This window comes from Podarcis cretensis, assembly GCF_951804945.1.
Source record: "Podarcis cretensis genome assembly, chromosome: 14".
Taxonomy (NCBI): domain Eukaryota; kingdom Metazoa; phylum Chordata; class Lepidosauria; order Squamata; family Lacertidae; genus Podarcis; species Podarcis cretensis.
The window spans coordinates 9,730,077-9,756,250 of NC_137183.1; the positions used below are offsets into that span (position 1 = coordinate 9,730,077).

Below are 26,174 nucleotides of genomic sequence, written 5' to 3' on the forward strand. Positions count from 1 at the left end.
GATCTCACCTGGAAATTAGTGCACCTACAAATAAAATCTTTTGGATCCTAAGCTGGGCTGCTGAAATGCATGTTATAACAAGTTCACTGGCAGTCTGTATCAGTTTCACCCTTGTGACATCCTAGCTAGAAAATTGAACTAAAAGCGCCTCTCAAATTCCTCATGCTATAGAAACCACCTGGGTTCTGCACAAATTTGGAGGAATAGCAGCAAAGAGGCACATACTCTCAAAAAAGAGGGATGTGTTCAGAGCTTCCAATTCTGCAGGTTGTTCAAGAGAGACTGTTACCATCAGATATACCCAGGGCTCTATCTGCCCCCACCCCAAATCGGCCTACCCCCACCCCAACACACCTTGAGTTCTTATCCCACCAAGATCTGGTCAGGAACAGTAAACATCCAATCAGGAAAAACTAACAGAAACTAGCTTCTATGCCCTAAACATACAAAGTAATAAGAAATGGTTTAAAGACATACATAAAAGATCAGCTTACTCATAAAAAAAATACGAGACTGCTTTGCTGGTTTGGGAGGAGAGAACTTTACAATGAAGGCCTCAAGCACGGGCACAAGGGAAAGGTATAATAAACCTTTTGACCTGTGTGCTTAAGTTCTGGGGCCACCCTTCCTCAAAGCTACAGAACACAACCAGCTACTGCCTTGCACTCTCGTTCTGGACCATTTGCCTTTCCTGGCATTAAAACCTCACTTCTAGTTTTAAAGAGATGCCCAGTAAATCAAATGTGGAATTTACAAAGGGAAGCCATTACACACTCCCCTCTTTTTAAAAAAAGTTTCGTTGCTTCCACATCCCCCTTCCCAATTCTAATCAAGACACTATGCAGAAATTTTGCATTGAGATCAGTATTTGCATTTCTTCTTATGACCAGTCACCGGTCGACACCTTCCTGCATCCTCTGCCGCTCTGGCTCAGACACCGTTTGGTATCACATCAGCAGACAAAAAGGCCCCAACTCAGATGTTATGAAAACATCCCATCTTCATCCCAAGCCTTTGATTCTTCTAGTCGAGTGATTGTGTAGAAGACTAAGAGCATCTGGCACCATCCTGTGGACAAAAGGCAAAACAGATCGCTGTCAACTCCAGAAGCCCGTGAACTGGGAGACTTTCAATGCTGGACGCACTGAAATCCCCCATCACTATTTCAACATTTGTAATCTGCTAGAATTTAAAAATCTAAGCTACATCAAGATAGTGTGTCTTCACAAATTATTTTGTTTTTACTCAGAAGCATGAAAGCCTGATGTACTCTGCTCATAAAAAGGAAAGACAGTGCCTTGGTTAGTATATTCAGTTATCAGCACATTGCTAATTCAGATGTTGTGCTTTGGCCAAGCACAAGGAAGTTTTTTCATGGCAGAAGCCCTTGTCCCTTCTCCCGCTGCCAAAATAAAAATTTTAAAAATCCAAGGCATGTAGTGCCATATAACCAAAATACCAAAGATTTCTAGATTCTTCAAAGGCCAGTTTGGGGAACTTTCAAGTTTTTTAGAGCTGGCTGCACACTCACATTTTTCCATATGTTCTGACAGTCTGGAGTATACCTCATCCGGAGTTGGGTAGAATCCTGGGTTATCTAGTTCAAATGTCTCCACGAATGTTTCATGGTCACGCCACCTGTTGATAATAATCTTGTCTCTCCGGCCACGCACCTTTCGCTTAGGAGAAGTTAGTAGAGCCGGTTAAGGGACTGTAGCCTAGCAAGTTGCCAGTTAGAATAATAGAACTGTAAAGTTGGAAGGGACCCTGGTCCAAACCCCCGCAATGCAGGAATATGCAGCTGTCTCATATAGGGATCAAACCTGCAACCTTGCATTATCAGCACCATGCTCCAACCAACTGAGCCACCCAGACTTCCAAACTAAGTGGCGCTGAATGGAATAGGCTGGTCATAGTACAAAAGAAAGCTGCTTCCAGAAGTCTGAAGCAGGCATGTCCCTACCAAAGATGTACATCATTCCTACATCATAGGATCATCTGACGATCTCGCCTAATACAAGATTAAGCCTTTAGTGCTTTACCAAACCACATTCTGCCTGTAGACCAGGGGGGCCTGTTGGGTGCTCCCCAAGATGTTGCTGAACTACATCTCTTGTCCCTGGACCATTGACCACACTGGCTGGGACTGATGGTGAGAGGACAGCCACAGGTCTCCCAGCCTTGCATGGCCAATCCCTGCAGAAGGCAGGATTCAAGTGATGGCCCACCAGCAGATAGGCCTGTGCTGTGCTCTGAAGTCTTGGTGATCATCACCGGATGTCCCTGTGCCATCAGGTGACTGACAGGTGGGTAAAGCTAAAAGGTAAAGGACCCTTGGATGGTTAAGTCCAGTCCAAGGTGACTATGGAGTGCAGTGCTCATCTTGCTTTCAGGCCAAAGGAGCCGGTGTTTGTCCACAGACAGGTTTCCAGGTCATGTGGCGAGCATGACTAAACCACTTCTGGCACAACAGGACACCGTGACAGAAACCAGAGTGCACAGAAACACTGTTTACCTTCCTGCTGGAGCAGTACCTATTTATCTACTTGCACTGGTGTGCTTTTGAACTGCTAGGTTGGCAGGAGCTGGGACAGAGCAACAGGAGCTCACCCATTGCGCAGATTCGAACCGCCGACCTTCCGATTAGCAAGCCCAAGAGGCTCAGTGGTTTAGACCACAGCACCACGCGTGTATCAGGTGGGTGGCACTGGCCAGCGAGGCACAGAGGAGAAAAAGATCTGGCCCTCTGTCCATATCAGGTTCTGCACCTCTGTCTTGCAGTTTGCTCAAGAACCTTATTTTCAGCACACTTTGCCTTCTACATGCCAGACTCAGAAGGAAACAATCAAAAACATTTTGTGATATAAAATGTGATTCCTGACGTGGGTGAGGGAGGAGGGGAACTCCATCAAGCTCCCACCTGGCTTGGTGGGCATTCTAACTGCCATCAGGTCAGCTGCCTAAGGGAAAAACTGAATAGCAGGATCTGCCTTGACCCACTGGACATTGTCACCCTGGTTCTGATTGGGGCGCAGGGAGGGAGATGCTCTTTAACTAGGATAGTGTTTCATAAACTAGAGTCTCCAGCTGTTGTGAACTACAGTTCCCATCATCCCTGACCACTGGGGTCCTGCTACTTGGGGATGATGGGAGTTGTGGTCCAAAACCAGCTGGATGGAGACCCAAGTTTGGGAAATGCTGATCTAGGGCAAGACAAAGCCAGAACCCTTACAGGGGGCAAGAGCAATGCAAAAAGAATGATTGTATGGTTCAAATGAGATTCTTACCAGCAGAGCCAGGATAGGAAGAGTAACTATTGCAAGGACACAGATCACAATGATGGCTACCACATAGCCAGGGACACCTCGATGTATAACAGGAGGCTCCAGCCCATCACCTAAATAAATATTTAAAATTAAGAGAAGTCACAGAATCATCGAGTTAGATGGTTCCTAGAAGTTCATCTAAGAAGTTCATCATCCACCACCCACTGCTAATTGCAGGGGGAGAAAGCAGATTATAATTCAGAAGTGCTTTATTGGTCCAGTTTCAGATGGGGTTACAGTTCCTTTGAAGGAGCAGGTTTGTAGCTTGGGGGTAACTCCTGGATCCTTTGCTCTCACTTGAGGCTCAGGTAGCCTCAGGAGTGCCTTCCATCAGCTTCGGCTGGTGGCCCAGCTATGCCCCTATCTGGATGAGGATAGCCTAACTACTATTGTCTATGTTATGGTAACCTCAAGATTAAATTACTGCAATGTTTTCTCTTTAAGGCCCCTTTCTGAAACTTATACAGGCATACCTGCTACAGTAAAGGAGAATGGGTCCACTTGGAGATCTGAGGAGTCCAGATAATCCTTTGGGCCAACTGAAAGAGCGAGAGTCTGTAGGACATCCTTGCTTGTTGGAGCTGGGTGCTGGAATATCACATCTCCATGACATATCAGGGATCCACCGCTGCAGTCAGGACAAAGAGATAGGCTTAAGGATAGGAACCTGTAGGAACCGAGTTTTCAACACTATCCTAGTGTAGAAACTTGGCTAAATTCCCAGTTGTGAAGAAAGGGCAGACCAGGCAAACTTACAATTGCGGAGAAGGGGTAAAAAGAAAAGCCCACTAATATATTTGGCTTCACACAATAAGAGGTGCAGCTAGTGGCAGAGTCACCTTGGTTTTAAAAGAGATAAGCTTAGCCTTTAAAAAACAAGTTCAGTTTACCTAGGTTAAAAAGGTTGTGCAGGTTTTGCAAATGAAAAAAAGACTCACCTGCGAGTTTCAGCTTTCAGTGCCTAGTCTGTATTAGAGCAAGTGAAAATCAAGACAGAATTACTTACGTGATGTCTCGGATTGCCACTTGCAGGAGGTTTTTGTACTTCCCCAGAATATGTGTTAGCTGGAATAATAAATAATAATAATAATAATAATAATAATAATAATAATAATAATAATAATAGATGTTTACAATTGGTCACTTGCTCTGCGAATCATTACTCAAAATCCTAGGAAATCATAAAGCTTAAATTCCTTCATTGACTTCCTGCAAGCAGCAAGATCCTGCACAAACACCTTGCTTTGCCCTTTGAGCCTTTTGTGGCCTTGCCAGCCTCATCTCTGCTTGAATATCCTCAATACGTCCCCGTCCCATAGACGGCCAGTTGCATCCCTTTTCATCATCCAGTGGTTTCCTGCTCCTTCAAGCAATTCCATCTTACATCCCTTGCTGTTGTTAGAGCAGCAGTTCAAGTGCTTTTACCTATCTGGAATGTGTCTTTAGAGGGCAGGATGGAATGGGGCTAGTGAGAGTTGAAGGGCCAGACAGAGAGGTCTGAAGGGCCACATCCAGCTTATGGGCTGGAGATCCCCTGTCCTTATATTAGAGACCCTACCAACCATTAACATTTAGTATTAACATCTCATGCCTACCACATCAGAGATATCCTTAGCAATGTTCTGATGCTCTATAGAAGAACGATCCATCATTCTCTCATTGAATATCCTGTTGGTTACCAAGAAAGACACTGGAAAGACCTGGAGACTTAGGCGTGACCCTGTAAGCAGAAAGCATGGGGTTAGGAGCAGAGAATTAAGCTTCCCACCTACTGCCCATCATCATCCCTAAAAGCAAGCCAGAAGGAGAGTGGCTACTGACCATTGATGGAGAGAGACGTGAGGTCCACAGAGTAGTTTCTAAGCCCCATCAGTGCTTTTAGAGCCCAGTCAATGTCCACATGAGCACTGGTATCAATATAGACATCTCCATTTATATTGACACCACCTTGGCTATATCTGCAAGCAACAGAAGTTGTGTTACCCTGTGCACATAAGAGAGTATCCCTGCCCCCAAGTGGTGCTACAATACACCCTAAGGAACCCAGCCAGATGGGTGGGGTATAAATAATAAAATTATTATTAAGCAGGCACCTAGCCAAACATGTTGAAAAACATTGACTGTTTTAACACTTGGGATTGGTTTTGATCAGGCACCCAATCATAGAGGTCTTTGAGGTCCTGCTCAAACAACAAGTTACTGGTGAAAAGCATTTTATTCCTAGTCAAGTCCAAAGGTTCCATCAATACATACCAAGACTACAACCAAGAGAAGGTTATCCAGCTTTGACCAGCCTAGGCATTTAGGTACTAGATAGCTCATACCTCCAGCTCAAAAAGTATACACCAGCACTTTCTAGGGTTCAGATTATAAAGTATGGAAGAGGAACCTGTGAAAGCATCCAAAATATTGCCAGACTACAAGTCCCAACCATTGGCTATGCTGGCCTGAAAGTCGGGAGTTGGGAGTTGTAGTCCAACACTGAAGACCGCAGGTTCCCCTTTCCCCATTATAAAGCTTTGCTGAGATACAAACTGTTTGCTTGAGCCAGTACAAATCTAGTATAGGAGATGCCATGACCACAGATTTACCTTCTTCAAGAGTGGATCCTTCCCACTAGGACACAAAACAGAAGCCGACGCTTGTAAGCTGCCCAACAGCACCACTGCCCAGCCCCTAAAGATTAACCCATGTACATACCCAACTTGATTAAGAGAGATATTCTGGACTGTGTACCGAGTTCCAAGCAACAGGAACACCTACAGACAAAAGTCAATGTTGTTCTTACTCAGAATTCATCAGCATGCAGATGTTAAACCTCAAAGCTGGAGCCATCACCGCCGGACAGAATCATAGAATTGTAGAGTTGGAAGGTTTGAATCCATGAGATTAATCCTGAGATTAAGAGTCTCATGCTTAGCAGAGCTTAGGGTTTCTATGGCAAACAAGGGAAGATGAGGCCACAAGAACCCTGTGAGCAGAGCTTGGGGGAGATTCCTCTTCAATGTGCCACAGCGTTGGTGGTTCAGCTGGAAGGTGAGCCAGTTGGACTGGAAAGGATAAAGCGGGGGGGAGCCTTGCTGAGGATGCAGCACTGCTCAGCCCAGCAGAGGATAACGGTGGGATGAGAGATCCATTGGGTATGGATCCCACCCACTAAGTAAGGGAGAATGGGGAGAAAGTGGGAATGTGTAAGGAAGCATGAAATGGAGGAGGAACAAGCAGAGATTCGGGAATTAACAGGAGCGGGAACAGGGCAAGTAACAAGAGATGAGAACAAGGTGCTGACTGAAGCAGGAATAAGGGGAAAGAGCAGACACAGGGTTCTGAAGGCACTTGGGACCCACAAAGAGATAAGACAGGAATCTTCCCAAAGCCATTCCAGCCACGTCCTCCTTTGCTTCCTAATGAGGGCAAGACCTGACCATGGTATGTAAAAGCAGCACCTGACTCCAGGTGAACTTGCCCATTCATCCATTTGAAGGCCTTCTCAGATGCTGCCACTTGTGGAGGTTAGGCAGCTGCCAGTCAGAGGGGGCCTCCTCTATGGTGGCATGCCATTAATTAATAATAATATTAATAATTTATTTATACCCCGCCCATGTGGCCGAGCTTCCCCAGCCACTCTGGGCGGCTTCCAACCGAATATTAAAAACAACACAGCATCAAACATTAAAAACTTCCCTAAACAGGGCTGCCTTCAGTTGGCTTTTAAAAGTAAAATAGTTGCTTATTGCCTTGACATCTGCTGGGAGGGTGTTCCACAGGGCAGGAGCCACTACCAAGAAGGCCCTCTGCCTGGTTCCCTGTAACCTCACTTCTCGCAGCGAGGGAACTGCCGGAAGGCCCTCGGAGCTGGACCTTAGTGTCCAGGCTGGATGATGGGGGTGGAGACGCTCCTTCAGGTATACAGGACCGAGGCCATTTAGGGCTTTAAAGGTCAGCTATGTACTTCCCTCTAGATCAGGAGCAGGTGCCCAAGAGATTATGTTTCGACCCCCAGCTCCCATTGGCCCCAGACAGCCTGTTTGATGGTCAGGGATGATGGAAGCTGTGATCCTCCTAACTTTTGGGACTGCAGGTTTCCCATCACTGCTTTAGACATGACTTCCGGGCTTCTTCAACACCACAGATGCCAAGCAACCCAAAGCACTGCTTACAAAACTTCATTATTATCTGCAATCTATACCTTCCTTTTATCCTGCACTCTTTTTTCCTGCCTTTTGCTCCCATCTGGTATTCTTAGGTGGCTTGCAATTCACTAAAACCAGGGTTGAGAGCTATTGTGGGTAACGGGGGGGTCAGTTTTCTAAGTAAGGAGTTGTCACCAGCACCAATAAGCTTAAGCAGGATGTGTCAGCCACTCTTAAAAGATTAGGCTACACTGCTACAGCCACCAAACTACATCTGATTTAGCTGTAAGAATGAGAAAGGTAAAAAGAGAATTATTGCAACCAACTCACAAAAAGGACAGCATCTTCCAGACGTTAAGTCTCCCACACCTGAAGCCAAAGGGCCTTTCACCTCCAAATTACCTTGCGTCTTAGCTTTCCCATATCTTCCAAGTTCATCATGCCATCAAGTTCATCATGCCATGCTGAAGATCCCAGCCCCAGAACAGTGAATGATATAGCCAGCTTCTCTGGTTCTATGTTTTTCAAGCTGAACCCTAGTGGAGATACAGTTAACATTCAAGGGACATAGCAATTAATAATAATTGCTTTTATTTCTCATGTTTTTTATTTGTTTTATAATTATTAATAGAAAAAGGAACATGCTTTCTTTCTTCCTCCCTCCCTCCTCTAGCTTATCAACTGACTGCTATTACTGCTGTATAGACAGTTGATTTTTTTAAAAAAATATACATTTCAGGTTTATACATTTCACTAATTTTTATACATTTCACTAATTTTACAATCATGTTGACATTTTAAAATTTGACTTCCTTCCCCCTCTTTCTGCGGCTCCTTAAATTTATTTTTAATATCTTCTGCATATCCAAATTAACCAAATTTACTCATTTATTCATCTTCTTTAAATATATAGTATAGACAGTTGATCTTGAGACAGCAAGTGTGTGTGTGTGTGTGTGTGTTTAGAGAGAAAACTGGAGTAGAGACCTGGGTTCAAACCCTCTACTCAGTCACAGAGCTGACCTTGGGCAGGCACTCTCCCAACAAAATCTACCCTGCAGGGCTGTTGTTGAAGCAGGACCCTAGAGGATTATTATCCTTAGGCTTTTCATATAATCAGTTATTCATATAATCAGTTATCAGTTATCAATATATTCACATATGCTCACATACAACCAGAGTTTTACAGTGATTTTTATAATCCTTTTGAATCATAAAAGCTTTGCCTAGTCTAACAGCAAATTGCTTGAAACCGCAAGTTCAGAGATGGACCTTTCCCCCAGTGCTTTCTTGCACCCTAGAGAAAGCTATAATCAGAAGACACTGGTACAACTCTCTCCCTCTAGTCCAGACTAAAATTGTACACGAAACAGGAAGGGCTGACCACAATACCCCTACATGAACAGATGCACGGGGGAGTTATCGTCAGGAGATCCCCTCCTAGCCGAAGTTTCAATTCCCTGTTCCATCAACTAGGGAAAAGGTCAGACTGTACAGACAAAGGAAAGCAGAAGTTGGGAGTTGTACTCTGCGCACGGTCAAGAGCATGGCAGAATGCGCGCTCATTGGTTATTTTTCGCTGGCGTTCGTGATTGTCTCATTATCTGTGATGCTGCACTCAGGTATATAACTCCTGAACTCGAATTCTTTGGGGTCCCAGTCTTTTGGAAAGGATTCCAACTGGGTCTATTATTGCTCAGCAATAAACTTCACCTTTTTCTCCAAATTGCTGTGTCTGTCAATCCTTTGTCTCCACATAAGTGGGTACCACTGCCTAAATTTTGCAACATTGTGAGTGTAAAAGAGAGACCATGCACACAACTAAAATACTTGCAAAGCAAGTATTACAGTGCACAGGTAACATATCAAAGCGCTTGAGTGGGCAAATATGGTATACAGCTATCTTACAAGTAAACTGGCCTCATACTGTTAATATAAGGCTGAACATACTGTAGTTGTTCCAATATTCAACAATTACTATTCCCCCCCCCCCAGTAAATTCATTTGCTACACGTCCTTCAATTACTCATCTATATAATACACAGGTTGTGTCAACTATGCTACATTCCATATAGTTTTATTCCATTGTAAGACGTCAAATGCTTTATCACATTTCCAGTTTCTTGCTATGACTAGTCTGGCTGCAGCGATCATAGCTGTTGCAACTTCCAGATCCTCCTTGTCTTTATGATGGCTTTCAGATATTCCAACAGAGCTCACCTTTTGACTGAAGAGATTTCAGATCCACCCTCCAGCCAAAGAAGGTGTCCATTTCCCGCCTCTCCACCTCTGTGACAATTGTACGGATGATGTCCGAGGGTGTGGGAACAGGGCCTCCAGCCTGGAACACAGCCACAGCCTCAGCGATCACAGAGCCATTCCTGTGGAGAAGCCGGAACCATGATGTATTTGGCCACCTCTAGTAGACCTCCTAGCATAACCCCATTGCAAGGAGGAAAGAATCCACCAGTCTCTGGAGTGCCATCAAATTGATCAATATGATCCCTTGTTCCTAGAAAAGCAAGTTTGGGATGACGTGCTATGACTAACCATTTTAAACTCTACTTGGAGAGCAAAGGTTTGGCCTCCATGCATTCTCAGAATGCCAGGAGGAAATGGGCCCTGGAATGTTCCCATTAAAATACTCATTTAAACATCCTTAAAGTATCAATGACTTCCATTCTTCTCTTTCCATAGTTCATTTTGCATATCATAAACTCCTGCACATTTTACAAAAACTAAACCATTCAGTATTCCATCCATCAAAACTTGTTTACACTGTTGAATTTATCTTAATGCTGCCAATGTTTTCAAGTGTACACAATTTTTTTCATATATTTCTCTAAACGTATGTTCTTGTTCTCTTATTCTATATGTTAAGTCTGCAAGTTGCGCATATTCTGTCAGCTTAAGCTGCCATTATTCTTTAATTGGGACCTCGCTTATTTTCCATTTTTGGACTAACAAAACACAGGTCGCAGTAGTGGCATGCATAACTAACCTTTTCTGACACCTGGGAATTTCAGTTTGGGTTATTCCCAACAGAAAGGACTCTGTTTTGGGGAGGGAGGAAGTAATTTTAAACATTTTTTTTCAATTCATTATAAATCATTTTCCTATACTCTTTTACCTTTTTACATGTCCAGCACATATGAATGTTCCCTCCACCTCTTTGCACTTCCAGCACTTATCTGATTCTGTTATGTACATATAGACTCTTCCCATTATGCAGGCTCCTTAACTTTGGGGAGAACTCTATGCCTGATCAACTGAATGAGAAGATTGAGACTTCCCCATTGAATGTGTGTTGGCTAGGATGGAGCTTGTAGGCATGGGTCTCCTCCATTCGTCCTCCTCTGTTTAGATCTGGTGCCCCTCCAGATGTTTTGAACTGCAGCTCCCATCAGCCAAGCCAATGTGGGCAATGGTCAAGGCTGACTGGAGGTGCAATCCAGCAGTATCTGGGTGAGAAAGTCTGGTTCAGATACTCCATGTCTTGGTGCCACTCGCATTTTCAAGCCACCCAATGGTATTTGGCGGTAATTCACAGGCGCACTGGTGGTGAAGACCCACCTGCACTATACACTCAAAGCAATAATGTACCGTATTTTTCGCCCTATAGGACGCACTTTTTCCCCTCCAAAAATGAAGGGGAAATGTGTGTGCGTCCTATGGGGCGAATGCAGGCTTTCGCTGAAGCCTGGAGAGCGAGAGGGGTCGGTGCGCACTGACCTCTCTCGCTCTGCAGGCTTCGCGGACCTCTCCGCAAGCAGCGGGAGCGCTCCCGCTGCTTGTGGAGAGTTGCCTGCATGCAGAAGCCTGCGTGCGCTGAGCTCAGTGCGTCCAGGCCTCACGGACCTCTCCGCAAGCAGCGGGAGCCAGCGCTGGGCTCCCACGGCTTGCAGAGAGCTGCCTGTTTGGGGGCTGGGGCGGGGGAAGCTCGGGCCTCCCCCGCCCCAGCCCCGTGCCTGGGGGGGGGGAATAATTTTTTTCCCTTCATTTCCCCCCAAAAAAACTAGGTGCGCCTTATGGGACGGTGCGTCCTGTAGGGCGAAAAATACGGTATTACTTAATACAGTTGTGATTTCCCCCTCCCCCAAAGAATTCTGGGAACTGTCGTTTGTTATGGGCGTTGAGAGTGGTTAGCAGATCCCTCTTCCCCTTGCCAAGTTGCAGTTCCTAGAGTGGCGTATCAATCAAGCCCTCTGTTATGTACTGAAGTTCTCACCCTGGGCCAGCAGGGGGATACTGTAGATAGTTTTCACTCAGGTCCACGTCAGTTATTTTAGGCGGGAAACCCTGGGTTGTTGTTGCTACAGTGTTGACAGCCGGCTGCCTATAAAAGCAGGCCGGCTGAGCTGTTTGCTGTTCAGTTCTGTCCAGCTTACAAATAAAGAGCTGCTCTGGAGAAATCGCTGTGTCGTCTGCTATGTTCGCCCACAACTTAACACCCTCTTCCCAGGAACCTCTTGGAATTGTAACTCAATGAGGGGAAGAGGGTCTCTGAACATTTCACAGCACTCTTAACAAATGGATTCCCAGGATTCTTTGTGGGAAGCTGCGGGTGTTTAAAGTGGTAGGCTAGGCTACGGCTTGAAATGTATAGCAGTGACCTGCTGAAGAGTGTAGGTCAAGTTACACCAAGAAACATGAATGAGGAATAAATTAGTTCTCTCTTTCTCTCAGCTTGAAGTGCACCTCAAAAAAAGGCCTTTTTCTATATTGAAGGTGAATCCTAAGTTCACAGCTAAGTGATGTGTGATAATGCTCAAGAAATGAAAGCCAGGTACTTTCTGAACAGGCCAACCTTTTTCTCTCTGGAAACACAACAGTGCGGTCGATAAAGAGTAACTTACAAGAAACGGAGAATGTTTGCTTGAAGAAAGGTCTCATAGGTAGATAGCATCTTGTTTAACTGAAAGCAGAACACAAAGATGCTTATTTGTGCAGGGACTGTTTGCCTAGAAGAACATTTAGAATGCAGAGTTCCCACAGAACAAATATGCAGATGGAGATGAAGCTCAGTGTTTGCTCTTCCAGGACAGCAAGAGACAAATTGGACCAGATACATAACGATGCTGTTTTCGCCTTAACTGCAGGGATGGAGAACCTTTTTCAGTCCAAGGGGGACATTCCCTCCTAGGCAATTTTCCAGGGGCCACTTGCCAGTTTCAGAAGAGCCAGAGCACAAAGAGAGAAGAGCAACAAGTGTAGATGTTATAGTTGTACAGTAGGCTTTCTGGCCCTCTTTTAAAAAATTACTGTATTTTTCGCCCTATAGGACGCACTCCCCCCCTCCAAAAATGAAGGGGAAATCTGTGTGCGTCCTATGGGGCAAATACAGGCTTTCGCTGAAGCTTGGAGAGCGAGAGGGGTCGGTGCACACCGACCCCTCTCGCTCTCCAGGCTTCAGGAAGCTATCAGCAAGCCTGGGGAGCTCTGCGGGAGTTCCCGCAGGGCTCCCTAGGCTGCAGATAGCAGCCTGCCACCCGGCAGAGCGCCCCGCGCACACATCCGCAGCCTGGGGAGCCTTGCGGGAGTTCCCGCAGGGCTCCCTAGGCTGCGGATAGCAGCCTGCTGCACGGAGCATGGGGCATGCTGAAGCAGAGCGCCCCGCACTTTGGGCAGACATCGGCCAGCCCCACAAGCTCGCGGGACAGCGGGGAGGCGCAGAGCCGCCATCCCGCTGTTCCCCGACCTGGTTTGGTTTCCCCAACCTGGTTTTGGGGGGGAAATAAAGGGGGGAAATTTCCTTTATTTCCCCCCAAAAAAACTAGGTGCGTCCTATGGGACGGAGCGTCCTACGGGACGAAAAATACGGTAATTGCCAAGAGCATAAAGCTGAGTGGGCGCAAGTTAAATGCACGTAAGTTGCAGATCTGCTGTACAACTGTACAAGTAATTGACTCAAGAGGGATAAAAATAATAGTACGGACTCCTAGAGTTGGCCTCACCCATGGATAGAGGGCCCACCACCAACAATCCTGTGGGACAAAGTGGTGGAAGGGTAGATTACCACAGTGATAATGTCAAAAGTGCACCAAAATCTGATCCAAAGTCTGTTAAATAGGTGTGGTGGTGTGTGTTTTTTGAAACCATTGTCTAGAATACTTACGGTCAACTTTACTTCTTTCTCCAGCTTCTTGTAGCTTTGAGAGGACTTGTTCTGCAAGGATTCTTCATAATCAATTCCAATGAGACGGAACTGCAGAGGCAGATTATGCACAGCCAGAACAGGTGGCGTAGATGTTCTCCAGGTCAAACTCTCCTTCCTGGTGAACTGGCTCAGTGCTGGAGCCTCGAACTTTGACACTGGCTGCTTTGGAGTGTTGTTGTCTTGGTTTCCAGACACCATTTGTGTAGTTGTGCTTATCAGATGCTCAGGGCTGGTCTTCTTGGTGCCAAGAACTGCACTGGCCCCATTCTTCATGGCATCTGTTGACCCCAGTAGAGTAACTAAAAGCTTTCTAGTCATGAGTGCTTGGGTAGTAGTGGGAATCTGAGTTGATGCACCTTGAGACGGAGTGAAAGATGCTGGGATGGTGCTCACTGTACAAGAGGCATTCCTGCAAGCTGCTCTTGACAACTCACCAGGAAGAATTCTTGGGCTAGTCGGCAGATCTGTTGTAACAGATGACACAGGGACAGCCTGGGTAGATGTGGTCTCTGGGAGAGACAGATATGCAGGGCCTTGAGAGGCAGTGGAATTTTCATACCCTGAGCTGCCAATGTGCAAAGCCATTGTGCTAACTACTTGTGGGACAGCTGCAGTAAAGCCATCTGTGATCTTGTATCCTAGTATGGTCCCCAGTGTAGTTGCTACAGCAGAGACATTGAAGTCAACCTCAGAGGCCCTTGTAGGCAAAAGTGTGGTTGTATCTGTAGTGTTAGCTGCTGTTTGAGAAGAAGTGATGGCTTTCAAATCATGTGTCCATGCTTCTGCACTGGACACAACAGGCAGCATTGTGTCGGTAGGTGTCCCCTGCTCTTTCCACCAGCTCATTGGGCCCTCAGTAGCCTCATCATTTATCTTCAAAATTGACTCAGGAATGCTGCTCCTAGAGGAGCCCATTGAGATAAAGCTTGTAGATACAGACCCACGGGTTGGAATGACCAAAAATCTTCCTGATTCTGTTATGTTTCCATGTGAAGCTGTGGCATGAGATGACATTGGAATGGCAAGTTTCCATCCCTGGGAAGTCACACTGAGAAATTCTGCTGCAGACCTGGTTGTAGCATCTCCTGTAGAGAGATCAACATGTACCGTACCATCAGAAACATCTCTATTTGGCAGGGTAGCCTCTGCTGTTTCTAGGTATGGGCTAGAGAGGCGCATAGTGTCACTTCTTGCTGTAAATGTGTGCACAGTGGAATCATTAGCCATCTTTGTGGTCGAGGACACTGTTAGAGTCTCTCGCTCAGAAGGCTCCTTGGACTTCAGCACAACCCTCAATGTGGCAAGAGAGGTAGAATTTGGAGAAGGGGTTGGCATCGATCCACTCCTCCTCCTGGGCAAAGCATGGTGCTCATCTGTCAGCTGAACTGGGGACTCTGCAGAAGTTAAGCTAAAGACCAAGTCTTCAGCTGGAGTACCTCCTGAAGCCATCAGTGGGACCTCCGAGGAGAACATAGGCATCAGTTGAGCAGCAGCAGTTATTTTATGGGGCTCCCTGTAACTAGCAGTGTTGGTTACACCTTCCAGTGGACCAACGTTATATCCTGTTTCAGCATCCCCAGCATGCAATGTGCCAAGTGAAGAACTTGAAGCTTGCCAGGGTGGGGAACTAATGCCAAAGCTGGTCATGCCACTTTTGCTGTTTGAGATGGTGCCATGTGTAGAGGCCTCATTGAAACCAATAAGCTCCTGTGGTACAGGAGAGTTATCTTCCTTAAATTCCAGCCTAGCTTCTTCGCCTGCAGAAGTGCTTATCACCCCAACAGTGGCTAAAGAGTCCTCTTCAGTAGTACTAGGAGATAGCGGCAGAGATGTGACCTGCTCTTTCATCCGAGAACTCTGGGATCCAACAGACAGGCCAGTTGCTGCATGAGTGTCAAGGCTGAGTGACATAGCGGCAAGAGAAAGGCTGAACGCTGCCTCCCCATCTGCTGATGAATGAGGAATATGTGTAGTAGTCTCCCAAGCCAGCTTGTTAACACTGCCATGAGCCACATCAGCAGAAGACTCTGCTGTCAAACTATGAGAAACAGGTAAAGTAGGATTTCTAGCTTTGGACCATGGGGACCTGTTCATGGTGGATCCTGTCATGGTTGGTTGGCTTGAAGAGCTAGTCAGAGCAGCTGTAGATGGTAAGCTATGGATGGGGGGGATTGTGCCCTTACCCTCCCAATAAGGGAAGACAGAATTCAGAGGGACCTCAGTGTAGTTCTCTGGATTGACATGGGCTCCATCCGTGGCAGCCGACAGTGAAAACACAAAAGGAGACTCTGTAGTCATGGGGATAGGTCTATGTGGAGAAAAGCCAGTGCTTAGGAGTTCAAGCTGCTGCAGAGTGGGAAACCCTCTGGACTTTCTAGAGCCTGTGGAGCCTGCCAAAGTTGTAAAAGCGGGTAAAGTAACAGCTGGCAAAGCTTCTTTTGAATGACTAAGTGAGGGCCAGAGGGAAGACTGGGACAAAGTTACAGGAACAGCTGCAGGGGGCTCTTTACTCAATGATTCAGTGGTATCAAGTTTCTGGCCATTGGACACAATTTTTGGCTCAGAGTCAGCCTTGTGTGAACTTGCACCAGAAGACTGTGAAGAAGAACCAGGCAAGGTATTGGCAGGAGTATGCAGCGTGGGAGCCAGAGAACTATGGGATGCATGCCAACTGCTTGGGTGGAGAAATTTCATCCTTATATTAGTGGTTCCAGGAGAAGTTGTTCCAACAGAAGAGGTCATCGAATCTTGACGACTGGTATGCAGTGTCTCATAACCTACAGATGTTAGGTAGGACCCTTCTTTCTTCCTGTACTGCTCACTGAGGAAGTCCCTATGTGTAGAAGTAGCTATGCCAGCATATTCAGACATTATCCTACTTATACTGGTTTTGTAGATCATTTCGGTTGAAGACAACAACGTTTCATGTAGTCCCTGCGCATCCCTGGTGATGTGTTCCAGAGCAAGTGGGCTTCTTGAAGTTAAGATCACAGTGTCAGCAGCAGTTGGCTGATCAGTAGCAGCAGTATTTTGGAAAGCAGGTGCAGACTGGTGTGTTGTATTTGGATCCAACGGCAAGGAGCTGCTCGTGTCTAGAAGAGGCAATATTAGGGACAATGTAGGAGTTACCCTTATGGTGTAAGCAGTCTCCATTTTTTCGGTTCCTACTGCTTGTGATATGAGAGACAGAGGTGCCGTGGTAATTTCTAGCTGCTCAATCCCTTTAGAAGCAAGCTTAAGAGAAATGCTTGTAGAATCAGGCGCGAGTGAAGTTGCAAGGTCCAGAACATTAGAACTGTTCTCGTCCATCTTCAAGACAGTGGAGTCAACACTCAGGGGTCCTTGCTCACTAAAGTTTAATTCCGTATTTCCAGAGACATTATTTGAATCCCATTGGGTATTTGCAACAAAGGACCAGTCAACAGTGCCAGCTGTGCTGGCTAATAAGTTTGCAGTATACAGATCTCTCCCTGTAGCAGGAAAACGTGGTTGGCCACTGTCAGACCAATCTTGCAAGTCTTGCCTAGTCAACTGCTGCCCATCAGTAACGTTCTGGAAAGGCAAGGAATCTGAAGACCCTGGTTTTGTGCCAGGTGGAGTCTGGTAAGTCGCAGCTAAATAGCTTTCGTTATAAGCAGCAGTGCTGGCAAAAAGAAGAGGAATGATGGACAAGACAGTTTGCCATGTCTGTCTTTGGGCAGTTGTTGCCAAACCCAAATTAAAGCATGACGATGTTCTCCTGGCTTTACTTGAGCTTCCGGAAGGGGCCAGTTTGCCACCAGGTGGTCCTGTTGTTTGACTTATCATAAAAAACCCCATCATGGTTGCTTGGCTGTGAACTGGAAGGAAGAGATGATTTATTTAAACAGAAATAAAAGTATGAGAACAGTAGTTCTCCTAAATTATAAATGCTATAGGCTAATAAGGATTCACATTATGTAGCCAGAACAGCACCAGCCATGCAAGGGATTCTGCAGATGGGTGCCATCACTGAGAAGTCTCTCTGCTGACCATTCACCTTACTTTGGTTGGCAGCAACACCTGTGCTCCATGGAAAAAAGGCTCTTTAAAATGGATTTTTAAAGCACATTCCCCATCATTTTAGAATATGGGGTAAATTGTGTGAAGTGTCCCTTAGGACACCAGCCCTGCCCACTCATAAAAGCCAGTGTTGAGCAGTGGTTAGAGTAGGGTTTCCCAAACTTGTAGTTCAAAAACAGCTGGAAACTCAACTCCGATTATCCCTAGTCACCAAGACCAGTGGTCAGGGATGATGGGAATTGTAGTCCAAAAAGAGCTAAGAGATCCAAGTTTTGGAAATCCTGGGTTATAGCACTGGATTAGAACCTAGGAGACAATGGTTCAAACCCCCACTCAACCATGAAGCTCACTAGGTGACCTCAAACCAGTCACTGTCTCCCAGTCCAACTTACCTCTCAGGGGTTGTGATGCTAAAATGGGGAGTGAAGGGAGAACCACATATATGCTGCCTTGGGCTCCTTGGAAGAAAGGCAGGATAGATTAAAAAAATACTAGTCTGAACAGAAGAGGACTTCCCTCTTCTAGAAGCCCATTTGATTTCTATGCAAAGCACAGAGGATGGATGCAATGCTCTGTCCATGCTGTGCCAGCCTGCTCACTCGCCTACATGCAATTCCTGGTCACCCATTGCTACTAAGCACATACTAAAGTGCAAGGTTGGAATAAGACAGCTCCCTCTGGCCCTCCAGATTTTGCTGGACTCCCACCAAACCCAGCCAGCATGGTCAGCGATCAGAGAAGATGGGAGCTGCAACCCAACAACATCTGGAGAGCCACAAGTTGCCCACCCCTGACCCAATGAGACCCGCCTAGTTTTCCCCAATCTAAATTGCACACCCACAAACATGAAGTGACAGCCAAGGCCATAGCACACTTGGGGAATGGGTGATAGAGCATCTACTTTGCATGAAGAAGGTCCAATCCCCAGCATTGCAGGTAGGGCTAGGAGAGACCCCCATCTAAAATCCCAGCTACTGTCAGATGGTATAGATCATGCTAAGTGAGATGGATGGATGATCTGACTCTGTGCAGGACACCCAACTCCCCTTTAAGCAGCTTTTCCCCCAACCCTAGTGCCCCCCAGATGTTTTGGATGACAGCTGCCATTGGTTGCCATCCAAACGATCTCGAAGGCACTAGGGTTGGCAGGGGAAGGCTACCCCTCAGCTCACACCAAGACCCAGAGGCAAAGGACCTCTTCAAAGCAACTGAGGTGTACTTAGGGGAAGGGGCTGCCTGAGGAGACTGGAAACAACAATACAGGCCAACGGATTGGGTCCTGAGCTCCCCCACCGCCTATCCTGTTTCCCCATCCCTACCACATACTGCTGAAGATACAACAAGGCTTCAAGGAACAGTTCTTCCTCATCACAAGATATTACAACTACCTCCTCAAGTTCTTCTAGACCCCTGTTTCCCAAACTTGAGTCTCCAGCTGCCTTGAGACTACAGTTCCCATCATCCCTGACCACTGGTCCTGCTAGCTAGGAATGATGGGAGTTGTAGTCCAAAAGCAGCTGAAGACCCAAGTTTGGGAAACACCGTTCTAGACTTGCATTCTGAGGGCTTGCCCACATGCTACCATGAGCAAGCCATTAAAGTTGTAGGGTGGGCCCTCAGCTACTATTTACTCTAAACCAGGGGTTGGCAAACTATGGCCCCCAGGCAGGATCAGGCCCACCTGGGTCCTAAACCCGGCCCGCACCGCAAAGCCAGAACCCATCGCGAAGACGAGACTCCTGGCGATGGCAACGGGAGGAAGAGGCTGAGCGGCGGCGGCTCTGTCAATCAAACGCTGCACCTGGTTTACCTCAGTGGCATTTGATTGGCAGAGACATCCCCGTGCTGAGCTGAGGTAAACCAGGCATGGCATTTGATTGGCAGAGCCACCGCCACTCGGCCTCTTCCTCCCATCGCCGTCACCACCCTGGTGCTCCTGTGGGCCAGAAATCGGAGCAGACAAGCTCACTCTGTCTACCTGCTTCATGAAAAGAAGAAGCAGCAGCGGTGGTGGTGGCGGCAGCAGCCCCTGAGAAGGTAAGCACAGCACGGCCTCAGTCCTGTATACCTGAAGGAGCATCTCCACCGCCATCGTTCTGCCCGGATGCTGAGATCCAGCACCGAGGGCCTTCTGGAGGTTCCCCCACTACAAGAAGTGAGGTTACAGGGAACCAGACAGAGGGCCTTCTCGGTAGTGGCGCCCGCCCTGTGGAACACCCTCCCTTCAGATGTGAAGGAAATAAGCAGCTATCCTATCTTTAAAAGACATCTGAAGGCAGCCTTGTTTAGGGAAGTTTTTAATATTTAACGCTGTACTGTTTTTAACACTTGATTGGGAGCCGCCCAGAGTGGCTGGGGAAACTCAGCCAGATGGGCGGGGTATAAATAATAAATTATTATTAGTATTATTAGTATTATTAGTATTATTAGTATTATTAGTATTATTAGTATTATTAGTATTATTTCTTCCTCTAAGCAGGGAGGAAGCCCATTTCGCGCCACTGACACCAGTCCTTTGGCGAATGAGGCTGGCAGGAAACAGAGAAGGGGGCCACCGCTGGGGTGGGGAGGAGGACTACTTGCCCCTCTCACAGTGTGCATAGGAATTCATAGATAGATAGATAGATAGATAGATAGATAGATATAGAGATTAGAGATAGATAGAGACAGATAGAGATAGATAGAGATAGAGATAGAGATAGAGATAGAGATAGAGATAGATAGATGATAGATAGATGATAGATAGATGATAGATAGATGATAGATAGATAGATAGATAGATAGATAGATAGATATAGAGATAGATAGATAGATAGAGATAGATAGATAGATAGATAGATAGATAGATAGATAGATAGATAGATAGAGATAGATAGATAGATAGATAGATAGATAGATATAGATAGATAGAGATTAGAGATAGATAGAGATTAGAGATAGATAGAGATAGATAGAGATAGATAGAGATAGATAGAGATAGATAGAGATAGATGATAGATAGATGATAGATAGATGATAGATAGATGATAGATAGATGATAGATAGATAGATAGATAGATAGATAGATAGATAGATATAGATAGATAGAGATAGATAGATAGAGATAGATAGATAGATAGATAGATAGATAGATGATAGATAGATATAGATAGATATAGATAGATGATAGATAGATGATAGATAGATGATAGATAGATAGATAGATATAGATAGAGATTAGAGATAGAGATAGATAGAGATAGATAGAGATGATAGATATAGATGATAGATAGATGATAGATAGATAGATAGATAGATAGATAGATAGATAGATAGATAGATACAGATAGATGATAGATAGATGATAGATAGATAGATATAGATAGATGATAGATAGATAGATAGATAGATAGATAGATAGATAGATAGATAGATAGATAGATAGATAGATAGTCTGGCCCTCCATAAGGTCTGAAGGACAGTGGACCGGCCCCCTGCGGAAAAGGTTTGCTGACCCCTGATCTAAACATCCCTCAATGAGAGGGATTAACTCTCTGCAAGACCACAGTTCCCCCATCAGACTACTTCCATTCTATATGCACTAATGGCATTGGCACCAAATCATGCTTTATTAATCACACTATTTGAAGATGAGGCAAATGGATGCCAGCCATTTCTAGTTAGCTACCTAATGAAAAGCTGACATGATGCACTGTTTAAAACACCTGACCTTATTAGAACAAAAAACACCATGGTGGCTTCCCCACTGGAGGTGATATCTCCCTTAAAAGAGAGAGAGAACTGATTGGGCAACTGATAAAGAATTATTAATGAAGTAGAACATGAATTAAAATTAAAGAGGTTGGAAGATATAAGAGGACTATTAACTTATCAGTTACAATACCATCAGCTTAATGATATCTTTAAGATGGACAAAAAGAAAGGCTTTTCTAATGAAACCTCTAAATTTGAAAAAGAGCTGTTAGAAAATAGGACTAAATTGCTTTCTAAAATGTATAAATTAGTATTAGAACGGCATGCGAAAGTCGAACAGGTCAAATCAGTTATGATACACTGGGCAAGAGACTTTGGATATAATATACAACTTGCAGCATGGGAGAAGTTATGGAACTGGAATTTAAAGTTTACAGTATGTTATACTCTGAAAGAAAATTATATAAGAATGATGTATCGCTCGTATTTAACCCCTATCTTCAAGGCCATAATACGGTACATCTAGAGATTGTAAGTAATGTGAAGGAGATTATGCATTGAAATATTTTAGTTGATGTTTTAGATTGTAAAATGCTATTTTATTTGTTGATTTGTTTTACCTTGTGGGCTTATAGCCAAATAAAGTATTATCTATCTATCTATCTATCTATCTATCTATATAAGAATGATGTATCGCTCGTATTTAACCCCTAGCAAATTAGCTAAAATGTATAAAGCAAGGTCAAATACATGCTGGGAATGTAAGAAGAAAAAAAGGCACCTTTTACCACAAGTCGTGGACTTGTAAGGTAGTAAAAGAATTTTGGGAGATGATAATAATGAACTGGAAAAAAATGTTTAAAATAACTTTTTCTAAAAAAAACAAAACCTGAAGCTTTTCTTCTAAGAATTCTAGGTGCCAAAATACCAAGGAACCAGAAGAGACTATTTATGTATGTGCCCACAGCTGCCCAGGGAAAACAGAGCCCCTACCAGAGAAGAATGGCAGATTAAATTGATGGACTATGCCAAAATAACAAAAATGACTGGAAGAATTAGGAATCAGGAAGACCAAAATTTTAATAAGGAACGGGGAAAATACATAATTTATCTTTAAAATCATAGTAAACCATTAAAATTATCAGTAGGATTGGAATGATACTTGGAATTGAACATTGGGCTATGGTTATAATGGAGATTTAATAGAATTGTATTAATAGAGAAAATGGGGGGGGGGGCATGTTAACATAAGAACCCACAAAAGGGAGGCGGGAAGTCCATGGGAATTTATTGAATTCTCTTTTCGTTTTGGTTGTTTGACTATTGTAAATGTCAAATTTTGGAAAATTAATTTTTATTTTTTTAAAATGAATAAAACGCCTGACCTAAGAATCAGAATTCCCTGGCTCAAATCTGCTGTCCACCAGGAGCTCTTTGAAGAAAGCTGCTCTCAGCCTCAGATCCCTCCATCTACAATATGGAGTCAGGAGAAGGATAATCATTAGAGCTGTTGGCAGGATGGCAGCCAGAACAAAGCTTGTGTGGCACTTTCAGAAACTTGAATAAGCGCAATACAAATACTAAAGCACTGTTCGATGTGTCTCTGCCTTTGCTGCCTTGGAAGCACCCTGCAGACTGACAAAACTGGGGCGGGGGGGGGGAGACTCCCTACACATAGGAAGGCAAAAGGCTAGAGTAGGGCTCACCCCTGGCAGAATTTATTTAGGGCATAGAGGCAGGGCTGGATGAAGACCTTTAGAGCAGTGTTTCCCAACCTTGTGCCTCCAGCTGTTTTTGAACTACAACTCCCATCATCCCTGACTAGCAAGACCAGTGGCAAGGGATGATGGGAATTGTAGTCCAAAAACAGCTGGAGGCACAAGGTTGGGAAACACTGCTCTAAAGCAGTGGTGCCTCCAGCTGTTTTTGGACTACAATTCCCATCATCCCTTGCCACTGGTCTTGCTAGTCAGGGATGATGGGAGTTGTAGTTCAAAAACAGCTGGAGGCACAAGGTTGGGAAACACTGCTTTAGAGGCCCTATGTTAGGCATAGGCAAACTCGGCCCTCCAGATGTTTTGGGACTACAATTCCCATCATCCCTGACCACTGATCCTGTTAGCTAGGGATGATGGGAGTTGTAGTCCCAAAACATCTGAAGGGCCGAGTTTGCCTATGCCTGCCTGTACTTAAAAGATTGGGGGGGCCCACAGATATCAAAGTCAAAATATGAACAATAATAAATCATAAAATAAAATTTTATTTTTCAAAATGAAGCAATGGAAAATAAAGTTTATATTTCTATAAATAATGTTTATTTTTGTTCAGCTGCACCATCTAGTCCATGGTAAATCTGGCAATGGAAAATTTCTGGAGTGTTTCCATTCCCTTGATGCCCTAACCATGTGCTTATTTCGCTTACTGGTTAATCCAACCCTGCATACAAGCACACAAAATCATGCAAATACAGACTTAAGCTGGTACAGTCCATACACAAATTTATGGGATAGTACAAAGTTTGTGCAAAAATTAGACTCAATATTTTTTGTCCCCCCTTTTGCTTATGCAAGGAAGTGCCTTCACACGTGTGTGTGTGTGTGTGTGTGTTGCCCTCATCCGAATTCCCCATTTCCCCTTTCACACAAAGGATCCCATCCAGCCAACACTCTGTACCCAGCCTTAAAGCCCCTTATGGCAGGCCAGCCTCAACCCTTGCCCTCCAGATGTTACCAGATCCTGCCATCAGCAAGAACAATGGTCAAGGATGACGGGAGCCCAACATATCTCGGGCCCAGATGTCCCATCTTTGGCAGGGGTGGCCAACGTGGTGCCCTCCTGCAAATCCCATCATCCCAGACCACTGATCCTGGCAACAGAACCTGATGGCAGTTGTAGTCCAAATGCATTTAGATATCGCCTCCAAGTTAGAACATTGTTGCTCACAAACCAACCTATAGCAAACAAAAGTTGGAGAGAAGGAAGAAGGTGAAGAGATGGGGAGCAGGAGATGCATCAAGGCTTTCGAAGCTTGGCATTCATTGCCCTAGGAATTGATGTAGAAACAACTGAGGTTGGCTTTTGCTGCCCAACTCCCCACGGGACTCGGAGTCCCCTAAGTCCGTGATGGGTGAAAGAATGGGTGGAGGCAGGAACCAGCAGAAGGAAAGCCAAGAAGATCTTTATTTTCCTGTTGCAACAGAGCCCCCCCCCTTTTTTTTTAGAGGAGGAGAGAAAAGAACAAAGGCCTGCTCTGCAAAAGCCAACCACAAATTTTTCTACAACAATTGCAAGGCAAGTGCGGGCCCTAACCTTTAATGGAGGAGGAAGAGCCGCCAGGTATGTTTTGGTGTGCTCCAGTCTTCTCTTCATGGATCACTGCCTTGCTGTGGCAAACGGGCTTGAATAACTCAGAGAAGCTATGAGCTATGCTGTGCAGAGCCACCCAAGATGGACAGGTCATAGTGGAGAGTTTTGACCAAACATTATCCAGCTGGAGCAGGAACCGGCAAGCCATTCCAGTATCCCTGCCAAGAAAACTCGATGGACAAAGACAGTATGGTGCTGGAGGAGACTCTTGAGAGTCCCATGGACTGCAAGAAGATCAAACCTCTCCATTCTTAAGGAAATCAGCCCTGAGTGCTCACTAGAAGGACAGATCGTGAAGCTGAGGCTCCAAGACTTTGGCCACCTCATAAGAAGAGAAGACTCCCTGGAAAAGACCCTGATACTGGGAAAGATGGAGGACACAAGGAGAAGGGGACGACAGAGGACAAGATGGTGGGACAGTGTTCTCGAAGCTACCAGCATAAGTTTGACCAAACTGCGGGAAGCAGTGGAAGACAGGAGTGCCTGGCATGCTCTGGTCCAGGGGGTCACAAAGAGTTGGACACGACTAAACGACTAAACAACCACAACAAGTCTTCCAAAAAAGCTCAAGACGCCATGTCCAGATGGTGCTCGTCCTCCTTCCTCAGTTCTCAACAACCCTGTGAGGTAGGTTAGGCCAAGAAGCAAATTTTCAACACGCCTTTACCCAGCTGAGTGGGAGATTTGAACCTCGCACTCCTTACCTCGCGATTTGTAGAAGCTGCATCTCTCTGGACCATCTCTCTGGGCAGCCTTACAGGCGTGGCAAGGAGTTTGCGTCTGCCAGCTTGTTCACCGACTTAGAATATTCCTCTACCACCACCCCCCTGTTAAAAAGATAAGGGCAATTCAGCCCAGTTCAATACTGCTCCAACGACAGCACAGCATTAAACTGCAGGCCATCATCGTCCTTCATTTATTATAGTTATTATTAGAAGGGGGAGCAGATTGGGAAGAGGGAGTTCTTGAGACAGGGCTAGAGCAAACCAGGTCGCCTGCTCGCTCCCCTCGACCCATTTCACAGAAAACACCGCCGCCGTTTTCTTACCTGCAAGGAACTAATCTAAGCACAGAAACGAAGACTTGCACCCCCAGCCTGCTCCTCCGCGCCTCCTGTTATTGCATTTACCCCTGGAGGGGCGGAGACTGAGATTTCCCAGAAACCCAGTGCCTGCTTCAGGTTGCAAGCCCAATTAACACCTTTTTGCAGGAGATAATCGCCTCCAAGCCAAAGGTGGCCCCATCTCAACAAAGGTTTTGCAAAACAATCGCGGCCACCCGGCGGGTCGTCTTTTTTTTCCTGGTGTTGACGCCTCCCCGGCTGTCTGAGCAAGTTTTACTCATGAGGAGGAAGATGAGCCAGGTACGTTTGGGTGTGCTCCAGTCTTCCAAAAAAAGCTGCTGTAAACCGCCTTGAAACTTTGGTACTGAAAAGTAACATGCGGGTTGCAAAACCAT

The 26,174-nt window shown here is 45.4% G+C and overlaps 1 protein-coding gene across 2 annotated transcripts; it reads right to left on the bottom strand.

Annotated features, from left to right (window-relative positions):
- Positions 1–367: 367 nt before the first annotated feature.
- On the bottom strand, positions 368–25,797 carry LOC307202841 (uncharacterized protein). Of its 2 annotated transcripts, XM_079953140.1 has the most exons (12): positions 25,765–25,797; positions 13,575–17,455; positions 12,316–12,374; positions 9,680–9,840; positions 7,862–7,995; positions 6,027–6,085; positions 5,148–5,284; positions 4,922–5,046; positions 4,333–4,391; positions 3,800–3,954; positions 3,288–3,397; positions 368–1,679 (listed from the first exon to the last, which is right to left on the bottom strand). In XM_079953140.1, the coding sequence occupies exons 2-12, from the start codon at positions 17,436–17,438 to the stop codon at positions 1,335–1,337; spliced, it is 5,208 nt and encodes a 1,735-aa protein (XP_079809266.1). In that variant the 5' UTR covers positions 17,439–17,455; positions 25,765–25,797; the 3' UTR covers positions 368–1,334. The 2 variants fall into 2 exon arrangements, with proteins under 2 accessions (XP_079809266.1, XP_079809267.1); XM_079953141.1 differs by lacking the exons at positions 12,316–12,374; positions 13,575–17,455; positions 25,765–25,797 and having other exon boundaries at positions 9,680–9,938.
- Positions 25,798–26,174: the final 377 nt, after the last annotated feature.

Bases quoted from the DNA above. Each gene is read 5' to 3' on its own strand.
- LOC307202841 (XM_079953140.1), bottom strand. From the start codon at position 17,438: ATGATGGGGTTTTTTATGATAAGTCAAACAACAGGACCACCTGGTGGC. The intron at 12,375-13,574 runs GTAAGTATTCTA...TTCTGCTTTCAG, and splicing joins AGAAAGAAGTAAAGTTGACC to TTAAACAAGATGCTATCTAC. The intron at 3,955-4,332 runs GTAAGTAATTCT...TCCTGACTGCAG, and splicing joins GTGGCAATCCGAGACATCAC to CGGTGGATCCCTGATATGTC.